The sequence below is a fragment of the Antedon bifida genome, chromosome 11 (genome assembly GCF_963402885.1).
Source record: "Antedon bifida chromosome 11, ecAntBifi1.1, whole genome shotgun sequence".
Classification (NCBI taxonomy): domain Eukaryota; kingdom Metazoa; phylum Echinodermata; class Crinoidea; order Comatulida; family Antedonidae; genus Antedon; species Antedon bifida.
Window position 1 is genome coordinate 13,267,241 of NC_136236.1, and position 19,140 is coordinate 13,286,380.

At 36.0% G+C, this 19,140-nt stretch overlaps 2 protein-coding genes across 2 annotated transcripts; both read right to left on the reverse strand.

The window, feature by feature from the left end:
- Positions 1-3,538: 3,538 nt before the first annotated feature.
- LOC144855341 (muskelin-like) lies at positions 3,539-16,690 on the reverse strand. Its single transcript, XM_078713164.1, has 18 exons — positions 16,233-16,690; positions 15,796-15,865; positions 15,142-15,284; positions 14,549-14,637; positions 13,651-13,760; positions 12,976-13,113; positions 12,209-12,401; positions 11,482-11,594; positions 10,856-10,969; positions 10,433-10,590; positions 9,729-9,891; positions 8,925-9,054; positions 8,498-8,565; positions 8,036-8,115; positions 6,440-6,632; positions 5,944-6,108; positions 5,644-5,751; positions 3,539-4,141 (listed from the first exon to the last, which is right to left on the reverse strand). Exons 1-18 carry the CDS (start codon positions 16,325-16,327, stop codon positions 4,061-4,063), a joined length of 2,211 nt encoding a protein of 736 aa, XP_078569290.1. The 5' UTR covers positions 16,328-16,690; the 3' UTR covers positions 3,539-4,060.
- Positions 16,691-16,884: 194 nt separating this feature from the next.
- Positions 16,885-18,064, reverse strand: LOC144855171 (uncharacterized). Its single transcript, XM_078712988.1, has 3 exons — positions 17,989-18,064; positions 17,591-17,706; positions 16,885-17,152 (listed from the first exon to the last, which is right to left on the reverse strand). The coding sequence occupies exons 1-3, from the start codon at positions 18,059-18,061 to the stop codon at positions 16,946-16,948; spliced, it is 396 nt and encodes a 131-aa protein (XP_078569114.1). The 5' UTR covers positions 18,062-18,064; the 3' UTR covers positions 16,885-16,945.
- Between the last annotated feature and the right edge of the window lie 1,076 nt (positions 18,065-19,140).

Sequence of the window (19,140 nt, forward strand, 5' to 3'; positions counted from 1 at the left end):
AAAGGTTAGATCCAAGTGCAGTGGTCTTAACCACCTGAGCCACTTGGGATTTCGATGGATCGCCGCAAATTCTAAGATACTTTATACCTTGTAATTGATTCAATTTATATATAAATTTAAATGTTCCTGGTTGGATTGGAACCCCTTCTAAACGGGCAAAGGTTAGATCCAAGTGCAGTGGTCTTAACCACCTGAGCCACTTGGGATTTCGATGGATCGCCGCAAATTCTAAGATACTTTATACCTTGTAATTGTCTAAATTTATATATAATTAACCAACTGTACCTGGTTGGATTCGAACCCCTTCTAAACGGGTAAAGGTTTAGATCCAAGTGCAGTTGTCTTAACCACCTGAGCCACTTGGGATTTCGATGGATCGCCGCAAATTCTAAGATACTTTATACATTGTAATTGTCTAAATTTATATATAATTAAACAACTGTACCTGGTTGGATTCGAACCCCTTCTAAATGGGCAAAGGTTTAGATCCAAGTGCAGTGGTCTTAACCACCTGAGCCACTTGGGATTTCGATGGATCGCCGCAAATTCTAAGATACTTTATACCTTGTAATTGTCTAAATTTATATATAAATTTAAACAACTGTACCTGGTTGGATTTGAACCCCTTCTAAACGGGCAAAGGTTAGATCCAAGTGCAGTGGTCTTAACCACCTGAGCCACTTGGGATTTCGATGGATCGCCACAAATTCTAAGATACTTTATACCTTGTAATTGTCTAAAATTATATATAATTAAACAACTGTACCTGGTTGGATTCGAACCTCTTCTAAACGGGTAAAGGTTTAGATCCAAGTGTAGTGGTCTTAACCACCTGAGCCACTTGGGATTTTGATGGATCGCCGCAAATTCTAAGATACTTTATACCTTGTAATTGTCTAAAATTATATATAATTAAACAACTGTACCTGGTTGGATTCGAACCCCTTCTAAACGGGTAAAGGTTTAGATCCAAGTGTAGTGGTCTTAACCACCTGAGCCACTTGGGATTTCGATGGATCGCCGCAAATTCTAAGATACTTTATACCTTGTAATTGATTCAATTTATATATAAATTTAAATGTTCCTGGTTGGATTGGAACCCCTTCTAAACGGGCAAAGGTTTAGATCCAAGTACAGTGGTCTTAACCACCTGAGCCACTTGGGATTTTGATGGATCGCCGCAAATTCTAAGATACTTTATACCTTGTAATTGTCTAAATTGATATATAATTAACCAACTGTACCTGGTTGGATTCGAACCCCTTCTAAACTGGTAAAGGTTTAGATCCAAGTGCAGTGGTCTTAACCACCTGAGCCACTTGGGATTTCGATGAATCGCCGCAAATTCTGAGATACTTTATACCTTGTAATTGTCTAAATGTATATAATTAACCAACTGTACCTGGTTGGATTCGAACCTCTTCTAAACGGGTAAATGTTTAGATCCAAGTGCAGTGGTCTTAACCACCTGAGCCACTTGGGATTTCGATGGACTTCATCAGGTAGCGCACGTCCAACATCAGGTAGCGCACGTCCAACATCAGGTAGCGCACGTCCAACATCAGGTAGCGCACGTCCAACATCAGGTAGCGCACGTCCAACATCAGGTAGCCCACGTCCAACATCAGGTAGCCCACGTCAAACATCAGGTAGCCCACGTCAAACATCAGGTAGCGCACGTCCAACATCAGGTAGCGCACGTCCAACATCAGGTAGCGCACGTCCAATATCAGGTAGCGCACGTCCAACATCAGGTAGCGCACGTCCAACATCAGGTAGCGCACGTCCAACATCAGGTAGCGCACGTCCAACATCAGGTAGCGCACGTCCAAAATCAGGTAGCGCACGTCCAACATCAGGTAGCGCACGTCCAACATCAGGTAGCGCACGTCCAACATCAGGTAGCGCACGTCCAACATCAGGTAGCGCACGTCCAACATCAGGTAGCGCACGTCCAACATCAGGTAGCCCACGTCCAACATCAGGTAGCCCACGTCCAACATCAGGTAGCCCACGTCCAACATCAGGTAGCGCACGTCCAACATCAGGTAGCGCACGTCCAACATCAGGTAGCGCACGTCCAACATCAGGTAGCGCACGTCCAACATCAGGTAGCGCACGTCCAACATCAGGTAGCGCACGTCCAACATCAGGTAGCACACGTCCAACATCAGGTAATTTATTTATATTATTTATTTTATTTACTATTATATTTATATTTGGGTGTTTTTCTAAAAAAAAGGCCAAATTTCGACCGTTTTATTTGTCGACTAACTGGTTACTATGTTATTAGATGATGTTAACAATATATCCTCATATTTAGCAATATTATTGCATAACAATTTAATTTTAAAAGATTGATATTTGGGCCATAAAAAATGTAAAACGCTGCAATTAGACAAATAATATCCAACATCAGGTAGCGCACGTCCAACATCAGGTAGCGCACGTCCAACATCAGGTAGCGCACGTCCAACATCAGGTAGCGCACGTCCAACATCAGGTAGCGCACGTCCAACATCAGGTAGCGCACGTCCAACATCAGGTAGCGCACGTCCAACATCAGGTAGCCCACGTCCAACAACAGGTAGCCCACGTCCAACATCAGGTAGCCCACGTCCAACATCAGGTAGCGCACGTCCAACATCAGGTAGCGCACGTCCAACATCAGGTAGCGCACGTCCAACATCAGGTAGCGCACGTCCAACATCAGGTAGCGCACGTCCAACATCAGGTAGCACACGTCCAACATCAGGTATTTTATTTATATTATTTATTTTATTTACTATTATATTTATATTTGGGTGTTTTTCTAAAAAAAAGGCCAAATTCCGACCGTTTTATTTGTCGACTAACTGGTTACTATGTTATTAGATGATGTTAACAATATATCCTCATATTTAGCAATATTATTGCATAACAATTTAATTTTAAAAGATTGATATTTGGGCCATAAAAAATGTAAAACGCTGCAATTAGACAAATAATATCCAACATCAGGTAGCGCACGTCCAACATCAGGTAGCGCACGTCCAACATCAGGTAGCGCACGTCCAACATCAGGTAGCGCACGTCCAACATCAGGTAGCGCACGTCCAACATCAGGTAGCGCACGTCCAACATCAGGTAGCCCACGTCCAACATCAGGTAGCCCACGTCCAACATCAGGTATCCCACGTCCAACATCAGGTAGCGCACGTCCAACATCAGGTAGCGCACGTCCAACATCAGGTAGCGCACGTCCAACATCAGGTAGCGCACGTCCAACATCAGGTAGCACACGTCCAACATCAGGTATTTTATTTATATTATTTATTTTATTTACTATTATATTTATATTTGGGTGTTTTTCTAAAAAAAAGGCAAAATTTCGACCGTTTTATTTGTCGACTAACTGGTTACTATGTTATTAGATGATGTTAACAATATATCCTCATATTTAGCAATATTATTGCATAACAATTTAATTTTAAAAGATTGATATTTGGGCCATCAAAAATGTAAAACACTGCAATTAGACAAATAATATACATAAAGCTTTTCGTAATTATGGTTTAATTAGACTTATGTCAATATTTAATAAAATAAGCTAAATTCTTTAACTGATTGATTACAATGTAAATGGCTAGCCAAGTGGTCAAGTATAAAGCACCAGTTTTAGTGTGAAAAGAGTACCAAGATTTCTCTCAATCATAAGTTATTTTTAAAAAGCAAACAACATAATTACATTAAAACATACTGTATGTACTTTAAAAAATGAATTGTAATACAATGGGGTTATTTGTTGTAGTCAATTAAAAAGAACGGCATAGCATGTAACAGGTACAGTAAAAGTGTTTAATTAAAACAGTATATTTATATCACAATAATTACCATTCTCCATAGTGTTATAAAATAATACTACTAGAAGTCTAAAATATGTTGTTCAGTTGACTAATAACACAGTTTTTCTTCTGTTAAGAACATTCTGTCGGCTAAAAGTATGTGTTTTTTCTGCGGCGCAGTACTCATTTCATTCACGATATCTTTAATCCTAGATTGGATGACTGTAGCGTACGTGTCATACTGGTATAAGATCCACTAAATTACCAACTGGCTGCGACATATCTTCAGGAAAGAAACTGACCAAGTCATCAAACAACTAAAAAAACAATGAGATAATAATAATAATAATGGATCATTGGGATGTGGACTAGATTTTACACTTTTCAACTACATGCTTCTCCCGTAGGGTCACGTCATGTCAGTGCGGCCACTATAAGGCGCTCTCATCTGTCCACAACACAGTGGCTGTGTGTATACTAGTACACCGGGGTAACCCCTTACTCGTCTTGAAAGATTACTAGGTTCGTTAAAGTGAACACAAGTAATGTGTTTACACTGGACCTACGGTTTATAGTTAATAGATAATAATTTTTTTTCAAACGCTTAAAAAAGTACTACCGAATGACCGTTCAATAGTGCAAATTTATTTAGGTGTTATATAAACCATCATTTATATTATATTATGTCAATTGTTAACAAATGTTAAAGAAGAAATATTAAATATTTGCAATGGAGTTGAAAATTATGATTATTAATTTGGAACCTAAAGAATCTGACTACAATTCTTTACGACAAACCAGTGTAGACATGTACGTGTGCGACGTTTTAGATAAAGATTTATTGACAACAAGTTGAAACGTCGCACACGTACGTATCTCTACTGGTTTATCGTAAAGAATTGTATACAGATTATTATAAAACCAAATGAAAACATTTTTTGAGGAACCTAAAGAGAAGTAATAAGTAAATGTACTGTACGCTGTGCACTAAAGAAATACAAATAAAACGTCCCTTTAATAGGGTGCCTCTGAAAAAAAGAGGTTAAAATATATAATAAATAATTTTTTTTCTTTTTTTTTTATACACATCCAACAGCGAATAACTCGCCAATTACAGAATGGATAAACTATTTAATTAACTATTTATAAACTAAGTCTCATTTGAGGCTTAGGGAGTGGAGTTGAAAGAATTGTGAGTTACAAAGCTGAAATGTGGAATGTATAATGAAAGAAACTAAGTGGTCTTGGGGAATGCTATTCAATTCTAGTTGTTTTATTAGGACAAACCTAGTTTTAAAAGGATGTGTAAACAAAGGCTTAAACCAGTTTGACATTGTTCAACTCCCACACAAACTACACTTATAAATAGAACCTTAAACACCTTGTGTAGGCCTACTTAAAGGTTTTATAATTGACAACAGGTAAAGCATTACTTTTGTGTCAATAACAACTTTACAGAGACACTTTTCTTTTCTAAACAATACATAAAACTCTTATCTATATTTTGATTTTAATTTCTCCCCATGTAGATTTAAATCCAGGTCAAGTAGTAGTACAGTAGTAGTAATAGAATCACAATCAGGGCTAAAGCACTTGCAGGGCTTCATAATGGGGCAGGGGGTGTAGCAATACCTTCAGGGTTTCATAATGGGGCGGGGGATGTAGCAAGGCTGTCAGGGCCTCATGGCAATGAGGTGATATCACATCATCATGTCCATATATGGGCACATCACATTTTTGATAGTGTAGACAGAGCTTTAAGACCAAAACATCTGCTTTAAGGCTTAATCTGTTTGCGTTAATCTCTTTATTTTCTCACCTGTGTTCTACTTGTAAAATGTGGATGTCCGTTGACCTTCTCCACCGTCAATAAATGATCTGCTATATCTTCATTGTTACGGAACAAAGATGCTGCCAATTGTTGAAACTGAAAAGCAAAGTGTTAAACACTATTATTCATCATACAATTACTTTATATTAACACCTGAAATAAATAAACATTATATAAGTACCGTTTAAATTGAACCCAACCTAATTTAATTATGAACAGCCAGCATTTTCTACTTTGCTATAAACCTGGCGACGAAAATGTCAACAGATCAAAATTAGTTCAACTTACTTCTTGCGTTTCTTCTTCATCTTTATGATTTACGGTTTCCGCAAGTTCCGTTTGTAAATATCGGAGAGCATCAACTTGGTTGTCACTTGCCAGTTCGTGAAATTTATGTTTGCGTATTAGATATCGACAACGTCGCAGAATACTTGCATTAGAAGGACGACACAACTAAAAAAAGACAAATTGAAATTTTGACATAAGGGCAAAGGTGATACTTATAGTATCTATTAACAGCGCATAATTGTAATTTTTTTTAAATGTATTCAAAAGTATTTTATTTTATTCTCTATTTTATTTATTCTTTTACATATGATATACTAATATAAAAAATACTATATATGATTTTTGAGTGAATAATTTAGATCAAAATAAAAAACAAGTAAACAGGACGATCATTGGAAAAATTGCCATTTATCACAAATTGTTTTGCTTTGAAATGTTTTGATGCCGACAAAGGTTGATTGTTAAACAAAAGTCGTATTTCCTGTTGCTGGCTTACCTGTAACGACCAAAAATCATCCAAGCGTATCTTTGGTGATAATGAGTTTGGTTTGCCTGGATTACCCCCGAATAGGTAGTGGCGTTTATGCACGTAGTCATAGACGAGTTGGTGGGCGTAGCGAGGACACGGCTCTATTGTAGGTTTGTTTGATTTTCCTGGACTTGTACTATCGTTTTTGTATACACAAGACCTGTGGGGATTAAAATAAATCAATATCAATTTAATTGCTGAAATATTTTTTAGAATTTTATTTCAAATACACCCAACATCGAAAATTCTGCAATTATAGGATGCCTTAAAAATATTATAAATATATACATAAAAACACAGAAAAATACAATATAAAACATACAAAAAGGGCAAAGTTAAATAGCTTTAAGAACTTTAGATTTAAAAATTGACAAACTGTCAAAAAAATATCGATAGTCTTATCATTAATAGAAATTGAATTGCTTGGATAATCTTTGGAAAAAAAAAAATTTACTAGTTGATTCGACGGAACGGAAAAAAGGTAAGTGTTGCGATTAATTTTAAGAGAGAATAATTACAACAAATTACTAAAACGAGGTTAAAGCATTTTGAAGGGGAAAACCACGAAGCGCAGAAAGATTGATTAGAGGACCAGAATTTGGATTGAACATGTTTGATACGATTTGATTGAGAGATCGAAAATTGTTGATGAAAAATAAAAAATCGGTCGGACAAGAGAGGTATAAAGTTTAAGTTTAGTAACACTATGAACATTTTTACAGTGACGTCAAAGCATACATATTCTATTACCCTTAGCAACAATATCACCAACATGTTTATTAAAGTTAAGTTTCGAATCAATATAAATACCAAGATCCTTTTGAAAGTTAACCCTATTAATGGACAGTCCGATAATGTTGTAATCAAAAAATTAATAATTTGTTTTTTTAATTGATAAAGTAAGAATCTGGGTTTAAGAAAAATTTCCATGTGTCAGACCAATTTCATAGCCTCATCAGATCTTGCTGAATAAGAAGATACCGACCGACGCATATTAGGTCAATAGAGGACAACAGACAGCTAAAAGCTGTACTTTGTTGGCATAAAGAAATAGGTATAATTCCTCCTTTATGTTGGTTAGCCTTCAACTTCTAAGTGCTACAATAGATTATGGGTGTTATTACACAGGTGCTCTGCTAACCAGGATGCTAGCATTGTCTAGGGTTTAGAGGCACACTATTATAAGGTTTGCTAGAGAGGCTATGAAGTGATTAATCTCCCGGAGACAAATTAAACTGTTAAAATTACAATAATAATTGTGCAATTTTAAAATAAAATTTCCCATGCCTTTATATATTTTTTTGTTTTGACAATTTTGTTTTATATAACTCGCGCAAATCAGCTTGTGTTGCGCAGTTGACAGGAAATAAATAAAAATTAAGCTTGGTTCCTATGGGGATTCAACCTAACCCGACGTAACACACCGCAAGTGAGATGACCAATCACAAGCAACAGTGTTGTGATTGGTCAAATTACTTGTTGCGTGCTTATGTTCTTGCATTGCGTTCAGTGGGAACCAAGCGTTATGTAACAACAAATACTATTATATCATGACAGACATACCATCTATTCTGATCTATATAATAAACCCAGAAGGAGTTCTTGACATCTTCTTCACGTTTATCTTTGTCCTTGCTTAATCCCTAGAACAAAATAACTAAGTTAGCAGAGGTCACAACTGAAGGTCAGCAAAGTGCACTCTAGCTCTAAACATGCACTTGCTATAAATATTGAAAAGAATGAATAGATAACTCTTTTTAAAACAATCTCGATTTCATAATAAACAATGTAAATGCCAGGTTCTTGTTAGACGTTGCAACAAACTAGGGCCTAGTGTGGATAATTAATAAACATTCGGGACATTTTTTTCTATTTCAAAATAATCAGGAGGAAAAGAAGTAACAGGCCTCCCAATTCTATTTTTTTTAAATCACCAGAGGGGGCTATAGTAAAAATAATTCCTTAAACGTCAAAATGTCTGTAAAGCGATTTGATTTGTAATTTCATTACTCTATATATACTCACAGAAAGTACATGTAGTTCGTTTAGCTCAGGATCAATAGTGGCTCGTTGAGTAAACCCAGCAGCAGGCACTGTAAAAACAATATTAAGTTGAATAGAATTTACATGTATTTCAGTGTGGGCTTAGTGGTAAGGTTAAATAAATAATAAGCCACAGAAAAAGTGCTTAAACAAAATGTAAGTATATTCTTTTAGTGGCACAGTAGGTTGGCTGTTTTACAGTCCATGTCAAATTAGTGGTTGATGCATACATGCTGTATGATAGGAATGATTACTGTATTTATTATTATTATTTTTTTTTAAAATTTATTTCACACTCATCCAACAGCGAGTACAAACTTGCCAATTACAGGATGGGCTAAACTATTTTATAGTTTATCGTGCTTATAAACTAAGTTTTAGTTTTTCTTATTCAATATTCAATTGTTACTTTGTGTGCCGTCTTTTTTACTGCCATCTGAAATGATGTCAATTTCGTTGGTCACAACATCATATGTGAAAAAGTCACTGAGATAATCTTTTGATCGTTGTCCAGCAACAATATACAGCTTGTGATTTTTCTGAAAATAATTAACAAATGTCACGTAAATGATTATGACACCATATATGTGTGTACTAATCATGGTAGGTGATTATGACATCATCGACATGTGTACTAATCATGGTAGGTGATTATGACATCATCGACATGTGTACTAATCATGGTAGGTGATTATGACATCATCGACATGTGTACTAATCATGGTAGGTGATTATGACATCATCAACATGTGTACTAATCATGGTAGGTGATTATGACATCATCAACATGTGCATAAATCATTGTAGGTGATTATGACATCATCGACATGTGTACCAAACATGGCAGGTGATTATGACATCGTCAGAGAAAAAATCGCCTACTCTCTTTCCACCACATGAGCGAATAGCTGCGACGTTCATGTTCCTCACGTGGCTGCTGAACTTTTCGATTCGCATGAGTGCTCATAAAAGTGTCATAGCTCATTTCCTGAGCTGTAATTGGTTGTGCAATATTTCGCTTCGCAAAAAGTAGAAACAATTTGAACTAGTAAATTTCGCTGCAGCAAAAAATCAAAGGAACTACAATTTGTCGCAGAAGAGAGTATGACAGACAGAAATTGGAATACGTATGCGCAGAGCATGACACTTTCAATTCGCGCAAACGAATTCGCCTAGTGGAAAATCGGCTTGAAGTTTACTTTAGTGTACTTACTGAATGAAAGAGCATGGAATGTCCAATTCTGGATTTCATTTCATTAGGTGGGGTTGTTCCAGTGGAGTCGTCTTTGAGTTTTTTCCAAGTGTTCGTTGGTATATGATATGAAAAGAGACCACTAAAAGATGCTTCACTTTGCCGTTCCTCTGTACTCGCCGTACTAATAAACACAAGGAATGATTGTAAACAAGTTAGTCTTGATAAAATAATATTTTAAAAAATAAATCGACTTTAACATTAGAATGTTGAAAACTGTAGTTTAATGTCAAAATTATTCTATGGAAGTTACCACTTTTAGAAATTATTTAGAAAACTATTCATGGGTTAAAGCGTACACATTGTTGCAGTGACTACCTGATAAACTTCTACATTGTAATAGACTAACAGTGAGTTATATACCAACAAAAATGTAATTACTGCAGTAATTGCAGCAGACTAATTTTGACATGATCCCTTTTACATTGGTGTACTGTTACAGTATGTCACCTATTATTATTAATTAAAAACAATGCTAAACTAAACCTAACCCATGTACTATGTTTTTGAGGTTCTTAGGAGCTTCAAATGATTCCGGTTAATCACCTGTCGTACCAATATATTCTGTAATAGTTTTTTTTTTATTGTGCTGTTAGTCTCAGAGCAACACAAATTTCTACGTATGCAAATAAATAGAATTGAATGTATTGATGTCCTCCACATACCTTGTAAGTATACGGCCACCAAACACGTATATTGTTGACTTCTCAATGTCCAAGCACATCTGGTGATCAAAGATCAGCTTAGGACCGCCCTCTGACCCTGTGTCATCACAAATCAACGTCCACGTATTTGATTCAATATCATACAGGTAAAAGTCACTCTGAGAAAAAAAAAATAAAGAAATCAAATTCAGGGTAAACATAAAAACGCTGACTATATTTTAAAAAATTGCACAAAATATTTGCCATTTTATTTCCTACCCCAGTGCTACTTTAGACAATGCTTTGAGGCATGGTTTCCTACCCCAGTGCTACAACAAACACAATTTGCCATTTTGTTTCCTACCCCAGTGCTACTTTAAACAATGCTTTGAGGCACTACTTCCTGCCCCAGTGCTACATCAAACACAATGTATAAACACTAACCTTAAGTGGTGATATGTTTCTGACGTTAGATTCAAGATATCTGCCAAGAATAAAGATTTGTCGCCGATCTGGATCCAAACACATTTTATGGCAAGAACGTGCACTTGGGCCACCCTGAAATAAACACAAGTTATACATAATATGAATATATTTACTGTTTTTCTCATGTCTAAGTTGATTTGCGTACACTATCTTTCACACCTGTTCTGGTCCTGAACGGCACTTGACAAATTCTTTCACTTGATATTCACGTAGACGAGTGGCACAATGTGAAAACAAATGCCGCTAATGCTGTATGCGCAAATTGATGCAAACCTGAGCAGATATTCCAACAATTTTGGAAGAGGGCCTATTATTTATGATTATCAATTAGTAATAGTGATTGATTATAATAGTTCGAGTAATGTAATGAGCATTTATTTTTTTTTAGTTAAGTCAATCTAAATGTAATCTGTTGTCAGATTGTAACATGTCAGATTGTAACATTGGTTGTGCACTGTTTATTCTATGGATATGAGGTCCAAAATAAAGAGAAATGACTGAAATATTGATTGATTGATTATTGATGATATACTGATTATTGATGATATACTGATGATTGATTATTACTGATTGATTGATTTTACCTGTTCTGTTGTGTTTCTTGATAAACATTGCCACTTTCCATCAGCCACTTTGTAAGCCCAGAAGTCAGCCAAATCCTGTGACCCATCCCAGCCTCCATATAAATAAATTGTTTCTAAAAAGAAAACCAAGAATATATATATTCAGGTCACGCATTAGTTTCACGAAAAACTCAACATCATCAATTTACAAATTACACTTTATATAATATTCATGGAGGCCCAAATAAACAAATCACGGCTGTGCACATACAATTATAATACAAATAATAGTTAGATGTCAACCCCTCATTCCAGGCAACTGATCACAAGGCAATTTCAAGACTGGAAATAAGGAGACAGGACATTTTTGTACATCAAGATCAGTTGAGGATTGGAACTCGCTTCCACAAGATGTTGTTTGAGCTTCTTCCACAAATAGATTAGAATCTGGGTTAGTTAGAAAAAAGCTGGTCTGATCACCATCTAAAATATCGCCCATATACAAATGAAGAGTTTTCAAGAATGATCATGAGGGACAAACAAGCATAGTATAGTACTCCATAGTCCTACAGTTCAAGGTAATTCAATGTAAAGCTTTGTCTACACTATAAACTAAAAAAAGTGCGATGTGCCCAAATAATAATGTAATGTGCTTAAATATGGTAGTGATAACATCATCATTTCCATATATGGGAACATCACATTTTTTGTTACATAAGGAGACCGAGCTTAATGCCATAGTACATACCAGTAACAACATCAATACACATTTGATGGCCACCTCTCATGCCAGGCCTCTTATCATCCTCAACGCTTGATAACATAGATATCGGGTTCCACTCGGGCAAATATTCTTGTTTACTAATATAGTATTTAAATAAATTTGATTTGGATGCTTCTTCCATTATAGTCTCACACACATCAAAGTCACCTTGTAGAACCTAAACAAACATATTGATAGTAAATAGTTTATTCATTAAAAAAAAATGTCATACACATCCAACCACGAGAGATAACTGGCTAATTACAGGATGGATGACCTATTTTATAATTTATTGTGCTTATGAATTAAGTGTCATTTGAGGCTTATAGAGTGGAGTTGAAAGAATCATGAGTTACAACCCTGGCACTAGGTCAGGAATGAACCCTGGACCTGGAAGGCAGGCATGTTAACCACTAAGCTACAGCTCCACTAATGGGTCAGATGTTTTGACGTCATTTTGTACTTTATACTAAGTACATTGAGATTAACACTTGCAAAAAAATGTGCAAGTAAATCTCAGATGGGACCTCCAGATTACTAACTTGGCGTTCATACCTTTGGCCCACCACTAGGCGAGGGGTTGGGTTCGAGCGGGTACTGAACCAACAGGATAGTTGTAATTCACTACTATGGAATAGCTTTTATAAGGAGTTTAGTAAAAAAAAAAAATTTATGAAAGACCCATAAACACATCCATGGTGGTCCTATTTAACCTTTAACCTCTGCTAGGTTACACTACCCCATACACTTACCAATCTAGTATGTAGTTCTGTTAGCATTGGATGCTCTAAACAAATCTTGGTTTTCTTTTGTAACGTTTCAAACGCTTCGCTATAATTGTGTTGTCGGAAATGTTTCAAACATAAACGAATAGCTTCTTTTTCACGATACTATTAAACAAAAAATACTATATGTAAGTCTATCGATGATTAATATGGTTAGTATCTCAACAAGTATCTAGAAGTCATACAAATTATTATTGTTCAGTTAAGTATTGGCAAATTTAGCAGAGTTATCAGAATGTTTATGAGAATTATTAGGACATTTACCAGAAGTATATAGCTTTTCATTGGATGTGTTGGCGTACGTACAAAGTTAATGTATTATATAGCGTATTCCACTATCTTTTTTGTCTCAATGCGCTGTGGATGTTACACTTTTCAATTATGTGCTTCTCCCCTAGGGTCATGTCATGTCGGTGCTGCCAACTACGGCGCTATTATGTCTGTCCACGACAGTGGCTGTGTGAGCAGCACACCGGGGTAACCACTACTCATCTTGAAAGATGTACTAGGTTCATGAGCATTTTGTGTACACTAGGCCTACGGTTTATAGTCCCTATCTGAAAAGATTTGTTCTACCACCAGAACCATGGAGCGAGTGAGCCTGTCTTAACCGATTAGACACTCACTTACAAAAAAACTTACCTCATTGTATTTTACAAGGCAAGGGTTTACTACATCTGGGTCATCATATCCATGGATTTCTACAAACCAAATACTAAAGTTGAAACTAGTTCCCCACGACATCAATGGAACTAAATAAAAGACAAAAGAAAACATTCATTATAATCTAACTTGTGAAAGTGGTATAGCGTAAGGCATCAGACTAGCATGTGAGGGGCATGGGTTTACTTGTATCTTTACTGTCATCCTTCAAATGGGATATAAAGTCGTTGGTCCAGTGCAAATGGGCATGACAACAAACTAGGTTCACTAATTTCAAAGAGTAGAGGATCATCTCCAGGTAAGCTGTGCTGTAGAGGATCATCTCCAGGTAAGCTGTGCTGTAGAGGATCATCTCCAGGTAAGCTGTGCTGTAGATGATCATCTCCAGGTAAGCTGTGCTGTAGAGGATCATCTCCAAGTAAGCTGTGCTGTAGAGGATCATCTCCAGGTAAGCTGTGCTGTAGAGGATCATCTCCAGGTAAGCTGTGCTGTAGAGGATCATCTCCAGGTAAGCTGTGCTGTAGAGGATCATCTCCAGGTAAGCTGTGCTTTAGAGGATCATCTCCAGGTAAGCTGTGCTGTAGAGGATCATCTCCAGGTAAGCTGTGCTGTAGAGGATCATCTCCAGGTAAGCTGTGCTGTAGAGGATCATCTCCAGGTAAGCTGTGCTGTAGAGGATCATCTCCAGGTAAGCTGTGCTGTAGAGGATCATCTTCAGGTAAGCTGTGCTGTAGAGGATCATCTCCAGGTAAGCTGTGCTGTTGCTACCAAGAGGCTGAATTTCCCCAGTTTTGAAACTATTATTAATTAATAATCATACATAGAAAATTCATCTCATTTGTTAAATGTCTAAACCCGACGTAATGGATGTACTCACCAATTTTGATGTATCTACATGGTAATGGTGATTTCCCTACTTTATGGGTAATTTGGAACACTTCTGCCTGACTGTCGTTCTTCAAACCACTAAAAATAAAAATAACCACAATAACCAAACAATAAAATTAGATAAAGAAGAAAAAATGAAAATGAAATTGGACATTCCAAGGAGCAAACATAGTTGGGGAGATCGGACTTTCAGTGTTGCTGGACCTAGGCTCTGGAACCACCTACCCTTGAACATTAAACACACATCATTATTGAGTCACTTTAAGTCACTACTCAAAACTCACCTTTTCTGATTTTTTTTAACAGCGCCATGAGCAATGAATGTTGGAATGGCGCTATATAAATCGAACGATTGATTGATTGATTGAATTGAGTGTCTCCCAGGTTGATGACTGTAACCTAACAATAATTTTAATTTGTTCCCACCTTGATCCGCCAACACAACACAAGTTCTTCTTCGTAATAATAACAATTAAAATCATGATGAACAGATAACTTTGAGGTGGTGAAATAAATTTAAATTGTAACTGTTTCTCATCACCTACCCAACACAAATATATTATTAATGGTGATTATTCTGACCTGCTTAACAGCTCAACCATATTGTCTTCACAGAGTCCTCCATATATCTTAAACATGCGAAGATTGCATACGTGAGTTCTTTCATACTTGCCAAATGTAATGCTATCTACAATTGAACATGGCTCCAGTCGAAGTGTCAGGAACTGTTTAAAAGAAAAGAATTAAAAATAAAAATTTCATTTCATTCACTGATTGTAGTTACAGAGTTTAGCAGACAGATTTTTGGGACACAAACACGTCCTAGAATATCTCTGCATTCTTCTTCTTCTTGTTAACGTTTTCCGTCTTCCGACATTACGCTTTCCACAATTTGTTTCCATTTTTTTCTGTTTTTGGCAGGATGGTTTGTTATTGTGTTAGTGTCTACTTGTCCTTGTAAGACTTTCTTTATTTGATTCATCCAGTTATTTCTTGGTCTTCCTACGGGTCGTTTTACTTGTTCATTGTTTGTTTGATTGGGGTATCATCCGGTAATCTAATTATGTGGCCATACCATTTTAGTCTCCTTCTCTCTCTGCATGCGCACCAGCAGTTAACATGCCATACTTTGGTTGAAGCAAAAGGCTCCCTTATAAAGGCCTTAGGACAGCAGTTTGCAGTACGCTATGCATTTTATTACGAGTGGACGTCTTTAAAAAGAAGAAAACTTGTTACCTGAGTTGGACAATTGCTGTCCGATGACCATCTTGATGAAAGTACCTTTGGACAGTTCGTCTGTATATTTCTATAAGTAAATTAAACATTGTTTTCTGTAATGTTTAAATTGTTATCATTTTATATAGTGTGTTTTGAGGTTATGTGATTTGCGAATGAGTTCATAATCATATATTACAATGACTATGGTCACAGTGGAGAGACTGAAACTGATCTATTCTGGTTCTCAAAAGATGTACAGATATAAATCTATTCCCTACCCTACTTTACTAGTACTACTACTTAGCCTAAGTTTAGGCCTATGTTTACTTAATTAATACTAATATGGGTTAGCCGGCTTAACTTATAGTGTAAGTAGTAGATGTGGTGTAGAGTGGTTCTAGTCACTTGTAATATTTATTAACTAAGATAATATATAAACAAAATAAACAACTTACTCTGGTACATAATGTGAAGAATAACTTGACCAATTATGGATCTTGTAATTTAATACTTGGCTTTTGCCCAAATTAAGATTGTTTTTGGAAGCCATACGGACGATATTGTTGTAATTCACACAAATTTAAACAGAAACTCTTTGTTTTACAAAGTTCGTTGAGCTAGGCCCACAACATCAACTCCGAAGCGCAATCAACTGTCAATTCTGGCGGTCGTGGCCGTGGTCCATTTTATTGATGTGAAGAGAATAATCAATAAGACTGGCCTAGGAAAACATCTACATTACCCTTAGTTTGTTTATGTTATAAATACTTTTTCGGTAATCAATACTGTAAATTAATTGTTATTAATCAGCACAGAGACTTTGCAACGAAAAAGAAATATGAATTTATGTGGTTTTTACCAAATAAAATACCGTAACCTACGCACACATCAATCAAAATTAAACTCCAGTCTAGCGCCGCCACACGTATGACACGCAAGAATCGTAAAAAAGTTCTTGTTTAGATCAAAGATAGTGTACACCACTATCTTTAGATGGTACCACTTTTCTATATACTAAATTGTTTCGATTCTGGTTGTTGATAATACAGTACTTGTTATTTGGTGCTAATGTTTATATTTCTATCTTGTGTCACTCAATGATTTTGAAATAGAACTAAAGAAAAAACAAACAACAAATTTGCTTCTAAAACTGAGAACAAATTTATTTTCATAAAATATATTTACGAATAACTGCAAGAAGCAAACAAACTAATAGAGGAAATTTCAGGTTACCGAAATGAGCATTAGCAGAAGCGCCATTGCATACGTCTGTTTCACACGTACAAGCAAAGATTTCCTCGTACTCTGAACAGCCATTAGGAGTATCAAGAGCATAGCCACACCCACGTCCGGTCATTCCTCCAAAACGAGCTTTCTATAGACAAAGACAAGTTGAACTTTAACGTTGAACCAATGGTGGTGCATCAAAATACCAACAAAAATGTTATAGATTTCGGGTATTTTAAACGCCGAACGTTTTACATACAATATTTTAAGTAGTTTATATCAGCTGCTGCTATACGAAAGTTGGAAACGCTCTCGAAAAAATCCGTTAAAAATAAAAAACATTAATATTAATAACATTCCTGAAGATGAACTAATGTTAAAGTTCGAAATATAGAATAATGGCTTGCCTCAAACTCACCATTTTTTCGTAGTTTATTATCATTATTAATAACAGTAATTATAATAAATAGGCCCTATACAATTAATGAACGTTGATACGTCTTCTTTTTTTGTGGGAGAGCATTTTTAGGTAGTTTAAATTGCGTTTTTATTTTTTATTTTTTTCAGGGCAAGAACAGATACTTACAGAGCATACTCGGCCATCTTCACACGTCATCAGAGGTTTACCAGTAGGATCAAAATTGCTACTACCACAACCTGTGTAACTAAAGCTGTCACACGAATAACATTCAATGCCATTGACTAAAAAAACACAAAACGTACGAAATTAATATGTTTTTGTGTGAATATTACTACTAACTAGGCTTAAATAACTTTAGTTAGTACTATCTAGTATAGTAGGCCTATATTTTTGTCTTACTTGATTATTGTAATATTTTATTTTAAACAACAATAGATAGGGGGCCTAGTGAATATTATTAGTAGTATTACATAATAATAAATACACGTGACATTTGTGAAGATATTTAAATAAATATGCTGATTAATAATCATAAAGGAAAATATTATACCCCGGTGCATTACCTCTTCGAGATAACATCAATATTAACGATGAGATCAGCAAAAGTATTAAAACAATCGGTTTTGTATTCATCATCGAAAAATCCTGAAATTAAGTTTATATTTTATATTTTAATTTAAGTATTGTTGTTGTTACTGCTGTATACAGTAATTAATATTGTTAGTAGCCTACTAGGCCTAGGTCTACTTGACTCAGTTTATATATAAAACAACTATCAAACCCGAATGCATAAAACGAAAAATTAGTCATTTGATTGTGTACTGTCGGGCCCCCACTCATGTTGTGCATTTTTAAGGTACACCCCACCAACAAAAGCGCAGCAAAAGTAAAACAATCGGTTTTGTATTCATCATCGAAAAATCCTGAAATTAAGTTTATATTTTATATTTTAATTTAAGTATTGTTGTTGTTACTGCTGTATACAGTAATTAATATTGTTAGTAGCCTACTAGGCCTAGGCTAGGTCTACTTGACTCAGTTTATATATTAAACAACTATCAAACCCGAATGCATAAAACGAAAAATTAGTCATTTGATTGTGTACTGTCGGGCCCCCACTCATGTTGTGCATTTTTAAGGTACACCCCACCAACAAAAGCGCAGCCTGTCACTTCACCCCATCAACCCACCCGCATCGGCGGCAGCAGCAGAACGAGGGTGTGCGAGAAGCTTTCTAGATGTCGGAGGAGAGGCTGATATGGCATGGGCTACACCAAAAAAGTGGATACCTAGTAGGTGCGATAAATATAAAGATCTTGTCAATTCATATTGTCAATAATGTACTTACTATATACAACTGTGAAACAAATAAAACAGTTTTCAGATCGCTCTCTGCATGCTGCTCGCTCTGGTTTCTTGCAATTGAATGCGCATCGTACGTGCGTACGTACGCGCGAGACACGCAAAATATTCTTCAATTCTCGTTACCACAAACACACGGGCCCTGGATAACCGGAACCAACCAGGCCAGCTTCTAACCACACCTTTTTTTTTTACAAACGAACATTTCCAAAATGAAGAACGTATTTCACAAACAGAAATGTTTTTTTCTACATAAACGAACAAGTTTGTGAACCAAAAACGCGAACTCTTTGTTACCCCATGACGCTCCATACTCGATTTAAAAAAAAAAATCAGCAAACACAAATAGACTA

What these genes read in the sequence shown, in the direction of transcription:
- LOC144855341 (XM_078713164.1), bottom strand. Translation starts at nt 16,327, where the DNA reads ATGGCTTCCAAAAACAATCTTAATTTGGGCAAAAGCCAAGTATTAAAT. An exon ending in ATGGTTGAGCTGTTAAGCAG is followed by an intron (nt 14,638 to 15,141) that starts GTCAGAATAATC and finishes TTTTATTTTTAG; the next exon opens with TGGTTTGAAGAACGACAGTC. An exon ending in ACGAACTACATGTACTTTCT is followed by an intron (nt 8,116 to 8,497) that starts GTGAGTATATAT and finishes ATTTTGTTCTAG; the next exon opens with GGATTAAGCAAGGACAAAGA.
- LOC144855171 (XM_078712988.1), bottom strand. Translation starts at nt 18,061, where the DNA reads ATGATGAATACAAAACCGATTGTTTTAATACTTTTGCTGATCTCATCG. An exon ending in ATTGATGTTATCTCGAAGAG is followed by an intron (nt 17,707 to 17,988) that starts GTAATGCACCGG and finishes GTGTTTTTTTAG; the next exon opens with TCAATGGCATTGAATGTTAT. An exon ending in AAGATGGCCGAGTATGCTCT is followed by an intron (nt 17,153 to 17,590) that starts GTAAGTATCTGT and finishes CTTTGTCTATAG; the next exon opens with AAAGCTCGTTTTGGAGGAAT.